The sequence below is a fragment of the Manacus vitellinus genome, unplaced genomic scaffold (genome assembly GCF_001715985.3).
Source record: "Manacus vitellinus isolate BGI_N305 unplaced genomic scaffold, ASM171598v3 scaffold_1_pilon, whole genome shotgun sequence".
Lineage (NCBI taxonomy): Eukaryota > Metazoa > Chordata > Aves > Passeriformes > Pipridae > Manacus > Manacus vitellinus.
In genome coordinates this window covers 50,823,107-50,842,198 of record NW_021939396.1, presented here as the reverse complement: position 1 = coordinate 50,842,198, position 19,092 = coordinate 50,823,107, and the positions used below count along the sequence as shown (strand labels likewise).

Sequence of the window (19,092 nt, the reverse complement as noted above, 5' to 3'; positions counted from 1 at the left end):
GAGCAGTTGCTCTGCCTGCAATGTCTCCTTGACACTTCTGGATGAGACGAAGTTCTGCAGTTCCAGCAGATGGTGGAACAAGCCATTTCTGGCTCATTTCTCCCTTTTGCTGCTTTGTTGCTGCACCTCCTGCATCCATAAACACCAGGTAATTCCCAGCATGTTCAGACACCTGTGCGTGCTTCGTAGAAAGGGGAACCATTCAAATGCAGTGGAAGGTCAGTAAAGCTATTCGTAGGACAGGCAAGAGCTTTAATGCTTTAACTTGTCCAGTGGCAGTACTGACAACAACTCTAGTAACAGTAGTTTCATGAAATTTTTAACAACTTTCCCCCCCCCCCCCAGTCACTCTAGTATTGGTATCTTTAACATCTTTAAGAAGAGGAATTGCAGTCATTCTTACCAAGAACAAGTGCACCGTCACCCCTTTCGCAGCAGCAGCAGCAGACACAGAGCGAATGGCAGGGAATGCCCAGGGCTGCAGAGGGATGCTGTGACAAGACTGAGCACCACTAGCCCAACATCATCTCTTCTTCAGAGCAGGGCATCTTTCAGGTTCTTCATTTGTGCACGTGCATCTTGAAACATATGTTCCATCTCTTTTATATACTGGCATGGCACAACTTTGCTCTGGTGAGACCCCACCTGGAGTGCTGCATTTGGCTTGCAGGGTCCCCAGCACAGGAAGGACATCAACCTGTAGGACCAAGTCCAGAGGAGGGCTACCAAGTTGATTACACAAACTGAACACCTCTCCTATGAGGAAGGGCTAAGAGAATTGGGTTTATTCAGCCTCGAAAAGAGAAGGCTTCAGGGTGACTTAATTGCGACCTCCCGGTACCTGAAGGGAGCCTAGGAGAAAGATGGAGAAGGACTTTTACAAGAGCATGTAGTGAGAGGACAAGAGGGAATGGCTTCAAACTGAAAGAGAGTAGGTTTAGATTAGGTATTAGGAAGAAGTGCTTTACTGTGAGGGTGGAACAGGTTGCCCAGGGAAGTTGTGGATGCCCCATCCCTGGAAGTGTTCAAGGCCAGGGTGGATGTGGCTCTGAGTAACCTAGCCTAGTGGAAGATGTCCCTGCTCATGGCAGGGGGGTTGACTAGATGATCTTTAAGGTCTTTTCCATTCTATTATTCCGTGATTCTATGATTCTATGACCTTGCTATTGGCTGGATCAACACTGGATAACATAATAAACACGCTCTGGAGGTAGCTCAGTATTTACTAGATTTAATCTGAAAAGAGGCTTAGTTGAAGGCTCTCAGATGCCAAGAGATACTAAATTAAACGAGATTTTATCATGTATGTAATTATTTATTGAGCTGAGAATCCATACAAGGTAAACAAATGTTTACACTATCATACAGTAAGCATTTCCAGGGCTTAATAAAAATGATTGTCACTCACTGTGCTTCACAAAAAAATCATTTTAATGAATAAATAATTTGATGAAATCAAAAAATATTTACAATATAAACAAATGAAAAAGCTTTGGATATATTAATCTGAACATCCTGTATTTTGCATTTCCTAACTGTATTTCACTCAAGATTCTCTCTCTGAAATGGGACAAAGTGGATAGAAATTACAACTCAACAAAGTTAACATGATTTGGTACATTTCTTTCTGTTAGTTCAGATAAGCTACATATGATTAATTTATTATGCACGTGTTAGAATACAAATATAACTAAAATAATATATTATCAAAATGCCAGACAGCATTCTCCACAGAACAGAAATGTACACTAGGCTGTGACAATAACTGAGAATCACAGGCAACGAAATATAACAGAAAAGTACAAATTCCTTCATAAGAATATAATTGTGCTCTCTTATTTACCAGAGGACTATGCTGCTTCACCACATCAATGGCTATGTATGAATACGGTGTTCAACAACTGCCATGTGGTTTGGTGTACGTTCATATGGGTGTCAAGCAGCGGCATTATGGTGGGAAACGGGCAGTGCAAGCGGTTTTATAAACACGTTTTTGGGCTCTTAAAAAGAGCCAATTATACAAAGCAGTATAAGCATAACACTGAGAAGTCTTCATCTCATTTACAAAGATATCATGAAGCGACTTGCTTTGTTTGTGGTGGTGAAAGGAGGAACTTTGTCTGTGCTGTTTATACAATCAGCCAGAATTCAAGTATTCCAAAGCCACTTCATAGCAGAATTTGTATTGATCCTGAAAAATCAAAAGAAAACCACAAAGTCAGTTACTGAAGAAACTTAATTAAGGGGATCAATATTTCTCTTCTGTTGAAATTATTTACTATCAGCTGTCGTTAATGGGAACCAGTTTGCAAATCCAATTTATATTCAGATAAGAAAATCTTTATATTAACCAGACAATAGACACTACACATGGTAATTTACGGTACTGCTTATGCTAGATGTGTATTCAGCTGCTCTAATACACTTGCATGAGAAAAACTGGCTGTATGTAAGCACATTGACTTGCAACCCTTCTGTCATCTGTCAAAATGCTCATGTAGCCCTTTACCAGAATTGGAGCTATTGAAATTCCTCCCTGGAAATGTTTATCTTAAAATAGATCCCGTGTTTAGTGGTTCCCAGATTGTAACTTTTATTTTAATGTCACTCATACACTTGCTACATTTCAGGGCAAGAGCCACTTACTGCTGGTCCTCTACATGCAGCCCGGACCCAATCTGAAAGTCTGTCCCCTATCCAGTACAACAGGCTTGTGAGATCAAGCCTGAGCTAAATTACTTGAATTCATTCCAGTTTATTTTTAACAATTAACCATGATGCACAAGTTAGGTTCTTAACAGCTCTCTTTTACCCAGAGTAAGTTTTCCGGGGCCATCCCTGTGCTCCAAACACAGACCTGCTGTTTTTACTTGCAACTGTGTGGAAAGAGAGTAAATCCTAGGGAAATCCCCTTCCTGAAGGATGCAAACCCAGTCTGCATCCTTCAGGGACAAATGGTCATGCCTTGGCCCTCTTCACATCTTCAGCAGAACAGAGAAGCCAAATGCTTTTGACTGACCTTTGCCCACTCTGCAAATTTAATGATGCAACTTTTAAATGATGCAGTCACTGATGCCTTCACAGTTTTGTATATGCACAAATATCCTTCTTGTTTTTTCATTCTTGCTACTCACAATACTATAAACATTCAAATGAAACAAAAAACCTGAAAGAAACAGTAGGTGCAGATTCCCAGAATCCAAGGGCTCTGGCTTTTGAAAATTCAGTTTGGAAACACCTGCCAGTTTTATGACTATTTCTGATACTGAAATGCCTCTTTCACTTATGCACTTTAATCAATTAATGAAAAGATAACTAGGCACATACTGTCATCTAGGAACAACAACAGACAACTAGCTGACAGCACTCAGCCTTCCCCATCCCCACATCACAAGTAGGAAGATGACAATTACTCTTTTCATTGAAGTAAACATTTTAGAGGATTAAGTCTTTTGGCCTGTACTTGTGTCTTTGGGTCACATTTTAGCTGAGAATAGAGTCCACCTTAACATGTGGAAGACCACGTGCTATTACAATAATCAAAAGGCCATCAACAAGCATGGACCATTTCCAAGTTCTTTTGTTGAGAGGTTTGACTTTAAAAGAAACTAAGGTTTACATATAACCTAAGTCATAAATGAGTTGTATGTGAGGTTTTAAGATGCTGCAAGGTTCCATAAACTGCTTGTGCCTTCTTCAGAATGAGAAAAGAATAAAAAAAAGTAGAAAGGAAAGGAGTATTATGTAAATCCCTTTTCTGCTTTTATTGCATATATGTTTCTAAATAAATGGAAATTATTCTGTAACTATAAAACAGATCAAAACAAGAGATCAGCCACTCATCCACTTCCAATCGTCCATGCTCATTTTATGCTGATTTACTGATCCAGCTGAATAAATGTCATTTTTAGTAAACAGGATACCTGTCTTAAAGAGCAAACATATATTATTTCCCACTGTCTTCACTCATGAGTGTCTTTTGTACATTTTTATTATTCACTTGACAGTGGATATTAAAAGGTATATTTAAAATTTTTTTCTAGGACAACTACAGGTAAGTAGAACAACATTTATCACAAAATGCTCTGGGCATTCCATAATAGAGATTTTGTAATACCAAGTGTTACCTTGTATGATGGCTGAAAAACTTCATAGATTTCCATATTGTATGGATGTGGTATTCAAATTTTTACACTTGGAGGAAAACCAAAGGTTTCAATGAAATAAGAGATGAATCTCTAAGTATGGATGTAAAGATGGCCTTTTAGCTTGTCAGAAAGTGTCCAACAGGTATTGATAGAGCAGTCTTAAAACTATTTTTGTGAAATACTGTCATGATTCTGAGCATTTAATCTTTTACCATAAAATTTTACAAGGTAAATGAATATTATTGTTCTCACTTTTCAGATATGGAAACTGAGGCAAAGACAGATTAATGTAAGAAAGGTCATAAAGGATAAATTCAGTAACAGGAGTGGGAAAAAAAAATCATGTGTCGCAATTCCCTTATACCATGAAGCAATCTACTTGAAAATCAAAACCTTGCTAATTCAAATATTTGTTCCTACAAGGTAGCAGACCAAGACTGAAGAGATGTCATTCTAACTCTGTTCAGTCAGTGCATTACGTGATAATGGGGAAAATTCTGATTGTCCCCTGCCTCCATTTCGCTGTCTGTAAAATAAGAAAAACAATACTGATCTCCTTCACAAGTGCTTTGAAATTTCAAAAAAAAAAAGTCCCTACAAGGCCTTTCAATGCCTTCCAGATATTCTCAATAACACTCTCAATTTACTAAAAGGTACTTTTATATTCTAAAATAAAACACTTAGCTTTTGATTAAAAAAATTCTCTTCTGCAAAATGGAGACAACTGCCTGACAAATCCATAGCTGGAGAACTGTCACAAATGGGAATTTATAGAGAGTATTTTCTTCAACTGTACATCTTCACACAGGTAATTTTCTTTTTTATTTCTATAAAATAAATGAATAAGATATCAGTGTGTTCTGTGGACTTGAGCTCTGGGAGAATGGGGAACAGCAGGCCTGCCAAGTCTCTGTCCAAACTATACTACTTGAATGAAGATGTAGGACATTTTTCTTAATATCTAGGAAATAAAAATGTATGGTTCTCAGCATGATGATTCTCCTCCTGAGAATATAAACTAGAGGAAAAGAAGCAAACTAAGCTGCTCCCTCCCTAGTGAAAGCTTGGTAGTTTCTCGCTGATTCAAGATTCACAGTTCCACATTGCTGGCTCATGGTCCTATGGTACTGCTTGTAATTCCCGCTCCTTGCTTTGCATAGCTGACAAAATCTGGTCTTTTTCCATGTGCCTGGTCAGAGCAGGGCCAGGGGAGGGTCTTGTACTTCACAGGCAGGCTGGAAGGGAGCACTGAGATGGGGGATGTGGTGGCAGCCACATCTCTTCTTCCACGTGAGAGATGGGGCACAGTGATACATGTGGTGGGGAGGTGGATATCCCTGCCCATCTCCACATGCACCTGAAAACCTCAGTCTTTCTGCCCATTCTCCAGTGTGTTTTGCACTTGGACATTGTTAGCTCACCTGAGGGGGGATCTCCCCTAAAATTACAAGAGCTTGGGTCATCTTAGGGAGATGCCTCCTGCCTCACCCTGGGCATGCTGTAGAAAAGTTGCCAAAATGACCCAAACTTGTTTAACCAGCACTTGCAAAATTGGATCGGATTGGGTTAGCATCCCTGAAAGCACCCAGATGCTGCTTCCTCCTGACTATGACGTTAAATCAAATACAGCTGCCTCTTAAGCAGCCACCTCTGCAGCAGGATGTTGTAAAACAGTGTCTTTTATAGCCCAGGTTTCAGAACAGGTTATTACACTACACCCATCCCCAAGTACAAAACTACACACTGGAGTGTAAGAACCTGCTGGTTTAAGCTGTTCTGCAGCTCTTCTGGCATAGCAGCTGGCACTTCAGCAATTCTCCTTTCAAAAAAAAAGCTCATAAAACACTCTCTAGGAAAATAATTGCACATGGCCCCCTGTTTCTGAACTTCTTTAATCTTTCTATGAGATAGAGCAACCATAATTAAATGCAATATTCTGGATGTCAAACTGAAATTCATGGCTTTGATAAATATTAGGCGATTAAGCTATTTATAAAATATATAATTTGAAAATCTGGCATTTCATTTTACATAACTATTATTTCTACCATGCAAGGGCTGCTCTCCACTTGGCTCAGCCTGCTAGAAACGAAAATTAATAAGGATGTTCATCTGAAAGTTTAAAACTCTTAAAAAATTCAAACGAATGGAGACAAAGTCTCCTTGGGAAAAAAGCAGTGTAAAAATACTCTTACAAGTGAAGTGACTTCATTATCCCCTTTGAAAATGACTTGCTTGCTTTGTGAACAACTCCCATTGCAAATCCTGGAAATCTTACTGAGTCTTCTGAGAAAAAGGAACATTTTCTATTTAGTGGTGCAGTTAAAAAGCTCATACCAGAAGGTCCACCATGTTAGGCTTATTGTTCCTCAGTGTTTTCACAGCATGGAATACGTCAACAGCCCTCTGATGTCGAAGCATTTCACAAACAATACTGATTGCACAAAATGTCCCACTGCGGCCACCTCCATTCCTACAATAAAAGCGATAAAATGGCTCGGTTACAATTGAGTCTATGTTACAAGTTTGTACAGCAACAGGGATGGCTACAGAACGCATGAGTTCCAGCAGGGAGAAGCCACAGAGCATTCCTGGCCTCAAAGGCTACTGAACTCTAGGCAAAACACACATTTTAATTGAAATTAATGTGATGAAAGATCTCAAAGCTGTGATTCAGAATTCAGCAGGCTGACAGCCTGAAGGGAATTGAATGGCTGAGTTTTACACCACTCTTTAGTGAACACTAGAGACAAAGTCCTTTCAGATTCAGTTCAACGCTGCTTTGCACTGTAAACACACATGGTTGCAATGAGCATCAGGCCTGGAAATGTTATAGAGAAAGCGAATCTCTGAGTTCTTTTATTCCGGATCCTAGTGCTTTGCTTCTGGATGCAAGGGCATTTCAGAGGAACAGCAAAAGCACCAGAAATTTCATCTGTGGGAGTCTGTCTGGTGGCTGCACACTTGGTATGGCACTGGCTGCTGCTGCCATGTTCCCCTGGCTGATGCTCTCACCCACTGGCAGCAGGCAGAGGGGATAACTTTTTTCGAAAGGACTGCTTTTAAAAAGTGTATCTAGTTCCCCTCCACCCACAGTATCAGAGGATGAGAACCCAAAGTGACTTGCTAACAAAGGAGCCAGGCACAAATGCTCATACGCATGATCAAATACAGCATTTAATAACACTTTATCCGTGGTTATTTTTAATCTTCAAGAGAATCTCTTTCTTTCTGGAAACCCCATTATTTCTACCGCAATTCTAATCAGAATTTTCAGGCTGCGCTTCACCGAAAATAATAAACCTTAATAATTACCAGAGTGCAGACTAGTTAGGTATCAGGTCTTTCAAACCAGCTTCGCAAATGGTTGATTTTCAAAGGAAGATACAACATTGCACATCTGTCACATCCAGGCAGTATGAAAAGAATGCTCTCTGCTGCCAAAACATTGCCTGATATTGTGGGACTCTGAGAATTTTAATTAAAATAAAGTAATTTAAAAGGATTATATTAGAGCTTTTTCTTTCTTTACTGCCTGGAAGTGACGCATGTGTGATGTTGTACAACTATTTAATATCATCAACCACCTCAGAGATAACAGTAATTTGCACTTCAAAAGGATCTTTTCAGCTAAAGATCTCAAAACATTAATTAATCACACTGCACAATGCTTCTTTGATGAAAGTATTATTATCCCCATTCTACAGATGGAGAAACTGAAGAGCAATGACTTGTTCAAGGTCAGTGATACTGGGAATTATTATTATATTCTTAGATTTTCCTCCATCATTCTAACATGGGGTCCCAACTTTTGAACATGGTTTTCCTATTACCATGACCCTTCTCCATCATGGCAGCACCTTTAAACAGATGTTTGGAGGAAGACAAATATAACTTCAAGCACTGAAGACTTCGTCTCAGAAGATCGGCTACTGCCGAGAGCAAACAGCATGTACAGGTATTAAACCACATCAAAAGGAGGATGGTGGCAGAGTGGATGAGAGTCTGCATCAGTGGATCACAAAATCACAGGAGGACAAAAATATATAACAGTATTAGAGAAAGGTAAGGCAATTACAGCATCATCGTAACTGGTCTATCACACCACTTTTGCTTCCGTGCTTTATGAGTGGAAGAGAAATCACCCTTCAATGCTACCTATTTCTACAGTTCTTATCTCTAGAAATAAAAGGTACATTGTTCTGAAGGTACAATTCTGATTTACTCTGAATAAATATGCAACTTTTCCATTTGCAAAAGTCCCTGGACATTTTTATATAAAATAGAGTTGACTTGTACCCATCATCTTCTCACAGGGGTCTAACAAAGGACAGAGAGGGAATTATGCAATACTGTATTATGCAGTTCCAGAATAGATAGATGCCTCTTCATCTCTTCACTAATCTTTTAAAATCTGGCATAAATTCTGTAACAGTATTCTCCTACTTTCTCTCTTCCTTTTCCAGTACTTACAAGCAATGTACAACTGTGCGTCCCTCTCCCCCATTGTATTCTTCCTGCCACTTATCCACTTGACGGATCAGCTTCAAGAAGGAGCGCTTAGAAACCGGAGTGTCTCTGTACATGGGCCATCCCAGGAATTGGAACTGCTGCACCATCCGATAGCCGTCTTGGGGCTGTAGAGATTCAGAAAAAAAGCAGGAAAAATAACAGCATTTTTTGGGGGGGGAAATAATTTAGATATTTGAATCAACAAGGAAAGTTGTTCAAACAGATGATTGCTAACAAACTGCTAATGTAATTTCAACTGCTCTTGAGGACTTATGACTTCTAATTTCCAACTAAGTTATCAGAACAAGAATTTTTAAATACGGTGCTATACAAATAGTCTGGAATAGAGCAATAATACAGCTGCATGATCAAGTAAATAATTAATTAATATTATAGCAGGAACTTGGTAGCAAAGATGGAACTGCAACACAACTTCAGTTATATACCCTTTTCACATACATGCTTCAGCAATTTTAAGAACGTTTATGTGTTTCTGTCTTTTTTTGTAAGAAAGGTCAAAAGCTTTCAAGATATTTTGAAGCAGGAAACATTAAAAAAACCAAACAGAACCCTCAGATGTTTCTGGCTTATAACATATATCTGCCTATATTTTGTTCTATTGTGTTCTATTGCAGCAGTCAGAACCCCTTTGGTGAAATGTTACTGAACAGTTGCTTTATGGTGATTTAAAAAAAAAGGAGCATAGAACAAGTGTTAGTGGCAGAAAACTAGTCCTTTGAAAAGGGCATAATAAACATGCATGTGAAAACTGGTTTTGTAGTCTACAATTTGCCACTTTTGTCCAAAGTGAGGGCATTTTAGTGCCACTCTTAAAATGAACAACACACAGAAATGCTGACATTACATTTTATTCTCTAGAGTAAGAGTTAATAGAGAGCATGTAAGATTAACAAGATACAGGAATAAACCAAACTGGATGCAGCATTAGGTATGTTCTCCAACCAGTTTTGTCTGCTTTATGTCAAAATTTGGAATTTACTGATTTCCTGTCCAGTTGCTTTCAGCTGATGGCCCCTCTTCCCAAAGCACAGAGCAGCCAGGCCCAGCGCCTGCTGAAGCTCACATTAACGATGCTGGAGGTTGTGTTTTCATATTGCCACACTTACTGAGAATACCAGGCCTTCATAGTATTAAAGAAGTATCTTGAAGTTTACAATCTGTTTCCCTGTTTGGACATTAGCATATTTTTGGGTGTGCTTTTGGAGTCTTTCACTGTACTGAGAGGTACCAGATCTCTTTTTGATCGATACCAGCCCAATGCAAAGGCTCCCTGGATGAGAAGAGATGCCTGGTCTGCAGTGAAATCTTTTTTCCTCTCAGCTTGAAAGACATGCCTCGTTTAGTCTTCTATTACCTTTATGGGAGCATAAAAGCTCGATATGAGAACCCACTTGCCCCTCTGAAGCTCTTACATATTTTATGAAGTGTGTTTAGTGGGACAGGATGTACACTAACTTTGGGACTGCTACTGAAAAACATGCCTGGTATTGCTGCACAGCTTTCTTCACATGACACAAGATACAAATATGCAAGATGGCCCATTTCAAACTGCTGAAAACAGCACCAGTTTCAGCATTTCCTGGCTACCACACAGTCTGAATACTGCATTTATTTCATTTGCATTTAACACACTTATGATATGCATTAAAATATTTTTTGCTTATACATAGAAGGATTTTTTTCTCATTCATTATGGTGTGACTCAGTATTGCACCATTGCTTTCAAATAAGTAAGCTGAAAAATGAAAATGGTTCTATGTGAGTTTAACTTTCATTTTTTTGGTTTGAGTAGAGTCAATTCATCTACTGATACAGAATTGTTTTGCAAATAACATCCTTACTCTGGCTGCATTATAAATTCGAAATATCCGGCTGATTATGTCTTCTTCTAAATCAGCTGATACAAACTCCACCTGAATAGGACCGTGCCGGTGTACTCCATTTTCTGGCCAGTACTGAGGGCATAGCTATAGAAGACCACGAACAAAAAAGAATACGGTTAATCATTTTGAATTTCATGCTGCCTCAACATACTTTTTTGTATTTTAATTTGTGATACATGTATTACTGAAATTCTAGTACAATATCGTTATAAAATACAAAATCTTCCACCGGTTTTGAGCACTCTGCTTTTACAATGCCTTTTCATGTAACTGAACATACTATTTCTTGCTGCTGCACTTGCTGTTCTCTGGTATTTGGAGTAAAACAGTTCTGACACTCAATGTTAATTCTGCAATGCATTTTGACAAGACAGGAGATACTGACAAGTATTACCATATCTCAGAGACAGCGTGGAGCCTAAAGACCAAAGGCCTGGTATCTCCAACTGCCCTGAAAGGTTACTATTAGTTCAAGCTACATTAGAATGTGTGATTTATACTATGAAGGGTTCATCAATTCTCAAAACTGAGGACTTAACTTTCACATCTGTTTCACCCGTGACCAATGATATCCTCTAATATCAGCATTCCTTTAAATTTTCAACAACTGCCTAATTTCTTCTGTGAATGACACCTGAAAATATAATCATGCTTTCTTCAGTGCTCAGAAGCCACTAGTTCTAGGTACCTAAAGATCACAAAGTAATATTACCATTATCTTGCACAGTTTTAGTTTCTAATAATATATGATGGCTTAATCCAGGAACCAATTATCATCTATGTTAATACTTTAAAGATTAAATCAACACTTTGAAAGGAGGTTTTTGAAGACAGACTCTGCCTGTCCATTTTTTTTTCATGAAAATCCTAATGATTTTTTTTTTTGCCAGGGATATTTAGAGCAGTTCAAGCATATAGCTTTTGTAAGCATTCACCAAAATTAAATATGAACTCATGAAATTTTGTTTGCTTGCAGAAGCATTGATGTCAGATTTGGAACTTTTTATTTTCATTCAGTAAAACAGCTGTGGTCTTCATTCTGCTGCATTGCTGTTGGTGATCCAGAGCAGAGCTGACAAATCACATTTACTCCAGATGTTGTTTTGCATTTCTTATAACACTTAGTCCTCAACAAAGCTGTTTAGAGATGGCTACATTTTAGGAAAACATAATCATTTACTACATCAATTAAAATGAAAACAGGGTCTGATTTGCAGGAGATCACTTTAACAAGTTAAAACCAGGAATTTCAAGTAGAAAAACATATTTTCATTTATTTTAACCCCCCTCTATGATTTGGTCTGCTGAGCAAACTGCTTTCCAAATACTGTCTAAATCTTTCACAAATTTTTTTTATGAAACATGCTAGTGTACAGGATAACAAAATAAAATGCATACAAGCGGTGCAAATTCCAGTGCTCAGATCATTTAACATGTGCACAATTTAGGACACATGTTCCAAATACACAGGAATACTGCTTTGCAGATATTTGAAAAATACTTAAATGATAAAAAGCAAAGATGTTTGCTGGAGCTGTTTTAGGAAGCCAAGATTTTCAATTTCTAAAGAAACCAAAAGCATTTAGGTCTGCACATTTTGCATGCAAGTGATACTAGCAACTCTCTTTAAGCCAGAGTCACTGTGGAGGGTTGAATTTCATTTCCCAATAGAGCATAACAATCCACATAAATGGTAATATCGAAACAGAACTTTAAACACTTCATATATACATAAATAATAATGATAAGAGTAATTATTAATAAATCTGAATGTAATGCGTGTTTTTAATAAGCTGTGCCCTCTCTCCACTTCTGTTTGCTCTGAGGGTTTTGAGATTTATTCCTAATGAAAAGATTGTTACTCACATTAGAGGTAAAAGGTTTAACATACTGCAGAGGCAGGTGCATTAACTGCATATCCCAATAGCTTTTAAATCCTGTGAGGGTAATAAATGCTTGAAATAGCCATGCCCTATTGTAAATTCAAAACACATCTGACAAATTAAAAAAACTCTGTTCAGCAGTCCCTAACAGCCTGACTCCCTTGAGTCTTTCCTTATTCACTCAGAAAATAATCTTAGATTCATGAATAAAAGTTTTGTCTTTCATTTCTATTTTTTCTCCCTGTAGACAGCGAAGGGCTTGAAATCAGAAATTCGGTCTTTAAAATAGCGTGTAGAATTCCTACAAGTTCCTTTGAAAGACCAAACGGAAGATTAGTATCTTTTAAAAACAAATTCTACATGTTAAAATTTTTTTCTAAGTGTGTGCAATACTGAACAAAGCTAAAAAGATTTTTGATCATATCACAAATAAAAATGACATGCAGTCTTCTATAAAAAATCTATAATTGCTCTTAACCAATAATTAACAAATATCTACATATTAGGAATCCAGATTACCACCACATTATTCCAGCAAAGGGTTGGTGCGATTTTTTGGAACTAAGGAAATTATATCTGTGTAAGAACTTGGAATTGCACAGTTGCGACCCAGGCTCTAGGACGCTTAGTGATTAATCCTAGTGATTAAACTGCCAAACCAGTAGGTTCGGTTTTCCAATTTTCTGAACAACATCTACAGCATTGTACAACCCTTTTGTAAGGTAATTACATTCCCCCACATGTTCCATTGCCGTGTTTTCTCTTAGGAAGGAAGCTTAGTCTCCAATCTTGTTTAGATCCTATCTCCTTGCTAATGACGACATAATTTTGTGCAAAACACAACACAGATTTTCACACTGGGAACATCTATTTCCCTGGTTAGCAGACCAAGGTCATTGACCTGTATCAGGCAGGCTAATGAATAGCTGTTGGCTTCTGTTTGTGACTTTTGGCTATCGTTAGTACGTTTCAGACGAGTCAGAATTTCACAGCCATCATTTTTGGGTTTTAGCAGCTCTTCCCAAACCATGTTCTCTTAGAATAAATTACAGGCGCATGCACTTATGTGTGTGTGCATTAAGATTTTGGTGGAGAAGCTGCTGATGGTCTGATTTATTCCCCTTTCCCTAAGTGTATCCGCAAGCTACAGATCAATTTTTTAGCATGTAAGTATTTAATGTTGTTTTATAAAACTAATTACATCCTAAAGCTCTTGGGAAATGCTGAAGCACTAGCTCTACTCTTTTAAATGAAGCAGTTTTCTGGACTTACTTGTGCAGGATCTACATCATTCAGCATAACTATTGAAGTGCAGTGATAATCTAGGACCAGTCTCCAGAAATCTTTGACGGTATTTGGTAAAGGATGCTGTGTAACTATAAAAGCTGATGGTTGCTTGTAGCTCTGCAAAGAAGTAACGAGACAATGAGAAGAATGGTAAGAGGTAAAAATTCATTTAGCAGAATGTCAGTCATAGCCCCAAAACTTTGGGACTAAAAGCACTATTGCTATTTCCTATATAATTAATATATTGTTTTCAGCTCTTTCTTGAGATCTTATATGCTTCAAAGTTAATAAATCGCGTTTGGGCAGAATATAACTTCTGCAGATGTTATATTTCTAAAATGTATTTCATGCCACAGGCATAGAGTAAAATCATAGAGTTGCTTCCAATTCAACTCATACAAAATTTTGAGCAACGGGTTTGTTTTGAGCTGCTAATGGACAGATTAATCTTCGATGTTTGCATTTAGCTCTAAATTTGAATGATGCCTGTGAAAGGAAATATCTAGTTATTTTTCAGAAATATTATTGAAATTCTGGTCTATCTGACAGCACTGAGGATACCCAGGGGATAAATTTTAGTGCTCTTTGTTTCTTTTAGTACCAGAATATGTCATTGACTGAGCTGTTTGTTGGAACTTTTCCACTGCGGATCTCAAACTAGCATTTTCACTTACATCCTCCTGAGTAGAAGGTTAGCGTGGCCATACTGGAGCCATGGTTGGGATGGGGGGCCCCTGCCTTCATTAAGGAGGGGGGGAAGTCTCTACAGGCCTTGAACTGAAGCATTTGTACCACAACAGAGATACAATCTGATCAGCTATTTGCAGACACGTGTTGTTATTCTTGGGGCTGTCCTGTGCAGGGCCAGGATTTGGACTTTGACCCGCTGGATGCCAAGAAGATGGTGCCAGGCTCTTTTCAGTGGTGCTCAGCAACACAACAAGGAACAATGGCCATAAACAAAAACACAAGAAGTTCCAACCTGAACATGAGGAAGAATTTCATTACATTGAGGGTGGCAGAGCACTGGAACAGGCTGCCCAGGGAACTTGTGGAGTCTCTCTCTCTCTGTAGACATTCAAAACCCACCTGGAGGTGTTCCTGTGTAACCTGCTCTAGGTGACTTTGCCTTGCCAGGGGGGTTGGACTAGATGATCTCCAAAGGTCCCTTCCAACCCTAAAAATTCTGTGATCCTGTGATCCTTATGGGTCCCTTCCAACTCAGGATATTTTATGATTCTATGATCTCTCTTTCAGAGATGATGTTTCAGCAGTGAAAGAGGGAAGAATCTTCAAAGCAAATATTAAGGGACGGCTCTTTCTGAGCATTACTTAATTCACAGAACAAATGGTGCTGAACTCTCCAGGAAAGAAGACAATATAAGGGCATGGTTGGAAAATTGCCGATTAAGAAAGCTCTGTTCTAATATGAAATGTCATTGACCTACTCTGAGAATCTATAGAAGTCACTTAAACTTTTGTTCTCAGTTTCTCTGCATAGACAAACATAAAGATACTACTCCTACCTTTTCACAGGAGTGTTTTGAACTTAGGCTTATTTTTGGAAAAGGCTTTGAGAACTTGGAAGGAAAGAAATTCAAAAACTGCTATAAACTGTTATTACCCTAGTTTCACTTTTTAAAAAGGCCATTTACAATGTGTTAGTTCTTTGCTAACCTCTGTTTTCTTGTTGTTTATGTGTTTGACAACTGTAATGACTACAGCTCTAAATCATCAAAAATAGACTACAAATATCTACAGACTGTAAAGGCAGTTTAAGTGTCTTTTTACTGTTACTCTATTAGCAGATTAGAATTACCATAGATGCGCTTGGAAAAAAAATCCACACACACATGAAGAGGAACCATTCATTCAAACAGAAATAAATGGAAAGACTGAAGTAATGGCTTGTGTACTATCTTGTGCTGACAGACAATTACTTTTTTGTTAATTACTGTTTAAATTATAAACAAAGGGAACTGAAATATTGCTGCAAACCTTATTATTCTATTTAACTGCCTTAATCTCTTAATAGGTAACTCTTGTTTTCCTAGGCCAGATGGTTAAAAATTCAAGCACTAGGGAGAAATCCAGACAGATTTAATTTATCAAAACTCCCTAAATTGCTCTCTGCGCATGGCTTTGGAACCTTGGCTGTGACATAACATATGTGTGATCCTAAATGTACTTGGAGGTTTAAAGATTTTGTGCCATGCTTTTGGAAAACAAAACAAGCTAGAAGGATTTCAGTCTTCTTATGCTGACTTCCATTTTCTGGCATTGCTCAGTTTGTAGGGCTGCTTATTCCCTTTTTATTATTAATGACATAGTAGAGACTTACATCCATCAGTGCAGCATTGATGTAGTTACTGCTCTCCCCATCTATCGTTATGAGGAAAGGCAGGCATCTGTCTGGAGGCAGAACATCCATACAACGATTCTTTTCATGATTTCGTGGTAAAAGCGCTATGCTGCAGTCTTCTACACGCAGTGTCGGAGTCACCATGTTTAAAGTCTTTCAAAAAGAGTAAACAACACAACCGAAAAAATTACCACAGCAGTGAAACCAACCCAAAATATTTAAGAATAGATCAGCTCAGCATTCAGTTTCAGTGGGAATCAATATGCAGAGAAATGAAAACACATCACAGTCAGCAGGGTTTGGAAGAAAAAAAAATCCTGGAAGCAAACAGATCTGAAAAATAACCTCAAAGAGAGCTGCAGAGTAGCCTGCCTTCTAGAGAAAGGACAGTAGAAAGAATCAACATATTTCCCTTGAGTAAAAAGAATATTTTACTACTACCCCATTGCATTCTTTCATGATTCAGCATCAGTCAAGAGCAGTGACAGACGTTATTTTTCCCTTTTTGCAGTCCTTCCCTCCCAGATCTGGTCCACAATTCACATGGTTATGAACAAGCAATTAAGCAGAAGTCTTTAGTATAGATAAACTATGGTTTCTAGGCAATGTTAGCCACTACTTACCCTGAATTCCTCTTTGATTTGGCTGGAGTTAGTTTGAGGATCCAGTTTATTCATTTCATAGTAAGCAGACCTAACTTGAGAAGCTGGAATAGATGTGTCTCCACAAAGGCAGGCCTCCAGGATAGCATCATGGATGAATACATACTGTTCCTGGTAAAGTAATTAATATATATAGTTACTGACAGAGAGAGCTTAGGGTATTAGTATTTTTGTAAATAAAAAATAACAACTAATATGGTTTCTACTTCTCTCTTGAGTTTAACAGCACTGAAGCAAGACCAGAAGGAATAACCACAGCTAATAAAATGTTATCCCACTCATTTAGAAATTAGTATAGAAAGACTGACTTAAACTAACTACAAGTAGTTAGAGAAGTGCAGTAACATTCCATAATAAAATTCAGCATGTTTCTGGTATTCTCATTCCTCTATGCAGATCTGTAGGTGCTATCACATAACTGAGCCTCAACTAGATGTACTCCAGAATGAATCTTTCCCAGAGAGGAAACACTCGTGGTTTTCCTTTTTGTAAAAAACCCCACAGTGAACCTTCAATGCAGTGTAACTGTGCAGTTGTTTGGGCAGGAATTCTTCGGGTTTTTGCGGGGATTATTTTCTGCGTATGATTAAATAAACTACTTTCTGGAGGGTGCCAACTACAAAGCTCTATCTTTATGGGCTAGAAGAATATTGTTTTTGCAAAGCAGTATTCCAGTAGATTTAACAATACCTCGGTCTGCACCATGTTAACTCTCCGGGATCGAAGCTCTCTCACGCAATTGTATATGTCTACAACACCTTCTCTTTCTGCCATATCTAGCATGATGTCAATAACAATGAAGCATCCAGTTCTGCCAGCACCAGCACTGAAGTAAAAGAAAAGCATAGTTAATGTTTGGCAGTGTGTACTGGAAATGTGAGGTGTAATGGTTCATCTCACAGGTACTCGATCAGTTGGATGATTACTGAAATTGAGCTAGGCATTTGCAGGACTTCAGACTTGATATTTACTCTTGTTTATATATTGCATATTTCATATATACGTATTCTTGTTTATACTTATAGTGGGTAGAGCTCCAGTGGCTTCAGCAACCTGTGTGGGGATGACACAGTACAGGAGAAGCAAAAGTAGGTCCTGGGTTTAGCACAAAACACAACAGAGAGATTTCTATGTTACCAACCTGCAGTGAACAACCAGAGGGCCAGCATTTGGTGGGCTCTTGGATTTGACCTGCCGCACAAATCCCAGCAGGCCTGTTGCATGGTAGGGTACCCCGTGGTCTGGCCAGCCAGTGAAGTGAAACTGACGTATTTCTCGAATCTCATGGGCACCTCTCTGTTGAAAAGGCAAGGGTCGAAAACTTCAAAAGCCTGAGCCTTGCTGAAAAGCATCCACCCCCTACCAACACAGTCTGTACAGACTGTTGGAGAGCTTTCTCATAGCAGGAGAGCAAGTTCAAAGTTTAGCTATCAACTGGTTTTAAAGCCTTACAACCAAATTAAGTAAGCACTAGATTGGCTAGAAACCTTTAGCAACAAGATAGATGCTCATCTCTATATTTAAGCACTAGGTTGCTTTGCAAACTGTGGCCCTAAGATGCATGCCATGATCACAGAATAGGTCAGCAGCAAGGCTGAACATAGAGTACAGATGACTTTTTTCCCCACTGCTCTCCACAGGAGCTTTGCTGCTGACTTCGGGGAACTACAGCTTCAGCACGATTTTCCTTATCATTTGTCTCCTTCATTGGTCTGAAAGAAACAGCTGAATAGTAAGAAACCTTTTTGCAACTCCAATCATAGGGGCTGCATTTGTAGTCCTGCACATGCTAAACCTTCAGATGATTTGCCACAGTCCACAAGGACACAGATACAGTGAGACAGGTATGAATGAGAAGCTGATTGTGTAAGTAATTTCCCATGTGACTTTCGGGAGCAGTCTGGATATTAGAAGTGTGTATGCTAAGTTTTATTTTCTTAGTGCTTGTATTTTCCCTTCCCCCTCTAAAAATGTAGCTGCCAATATTTTATTCTTGGGAGAAATCCACAGTCTGGAGGCCATCATACATACTTCATCAGCAAACAGCAAAATTATGGCATATCATGTTTAGGCTAGACTAAATGTCTACAATATTAATAGTTTATAGTTTACAGTTTTTCTTCTTAAAGACATATTTCCTGTCTTGAGCTGGTTTGCATATAAAAGGTCTTACTCTGTTTGCATAATAAGTAACATAAGCTTCCTAATTTATTACTAGTATGCATAGTCTGGGATTTTCGATGGTTGAGAAATTTTGGCCATGCCAGGGCTATGTGACTGGGGATAGTTTGGTGTATCTTGGAGTCTTTGATAGTCTGACAGCTCAGGCTGGGG

At 38.5% G+C, this 19,092-nt stretch overlaps 1 protein-coding gene across 6 annotated transcripts in view; it reads right to left on the bottom strand.

The window, feature by feature from the left end:
* Positions 1–1,294: 1,294 nt before the first annotated feature.
* The window catches only part of PTPRM (protein tyrosine phosphatase receptor type M), a 351,616-nt gene continuing 333,818 nt past the window's right edge, over positions 1,295–19,092 (bottom strand). For all 6 annotated transcript variants that reach the window (XM_029959314.1, XM_029959310.1, XM_029959312.1 and 3 more), the window contains 9 exons: positions 17,900–18,054; positions 17,449–17,584; positions 16,720–16,869; positions 16,076–16,249; positions 13,720–13,851; positions 10,523–10,648; positions 8,622–8,785; positions 6,486–6,621; positions 1,295–2,191 (listed from right to left, as the gene is read on the bottom strand). In XM_029959314.1, coding sequence (XP_029815174.1) covers positions 2,138–2,191; positions 6,486–6,621; positions 8,622–8,785; positions 10,523–10,648; positions 13,720–13,851; positions 16,076–16,249; positions 16,720–16,869; positions 17,449–17,584; positions 17,900–18,054 — 1,227 coding nt within the window. In that variant the 3' untranslated portion in view covers positions 1,295–2,137. The remainder of the gene's footprint in view (positions 2,192–6,485; positions 6,622–8,621; positions 8,786–10,522; positions 10,649–13,719; positions 13,852–16,075; positions 16,250–16,719; positions 16,870–17,448; positions 17,585–17,899; positions 18,055–19,092) is intronic.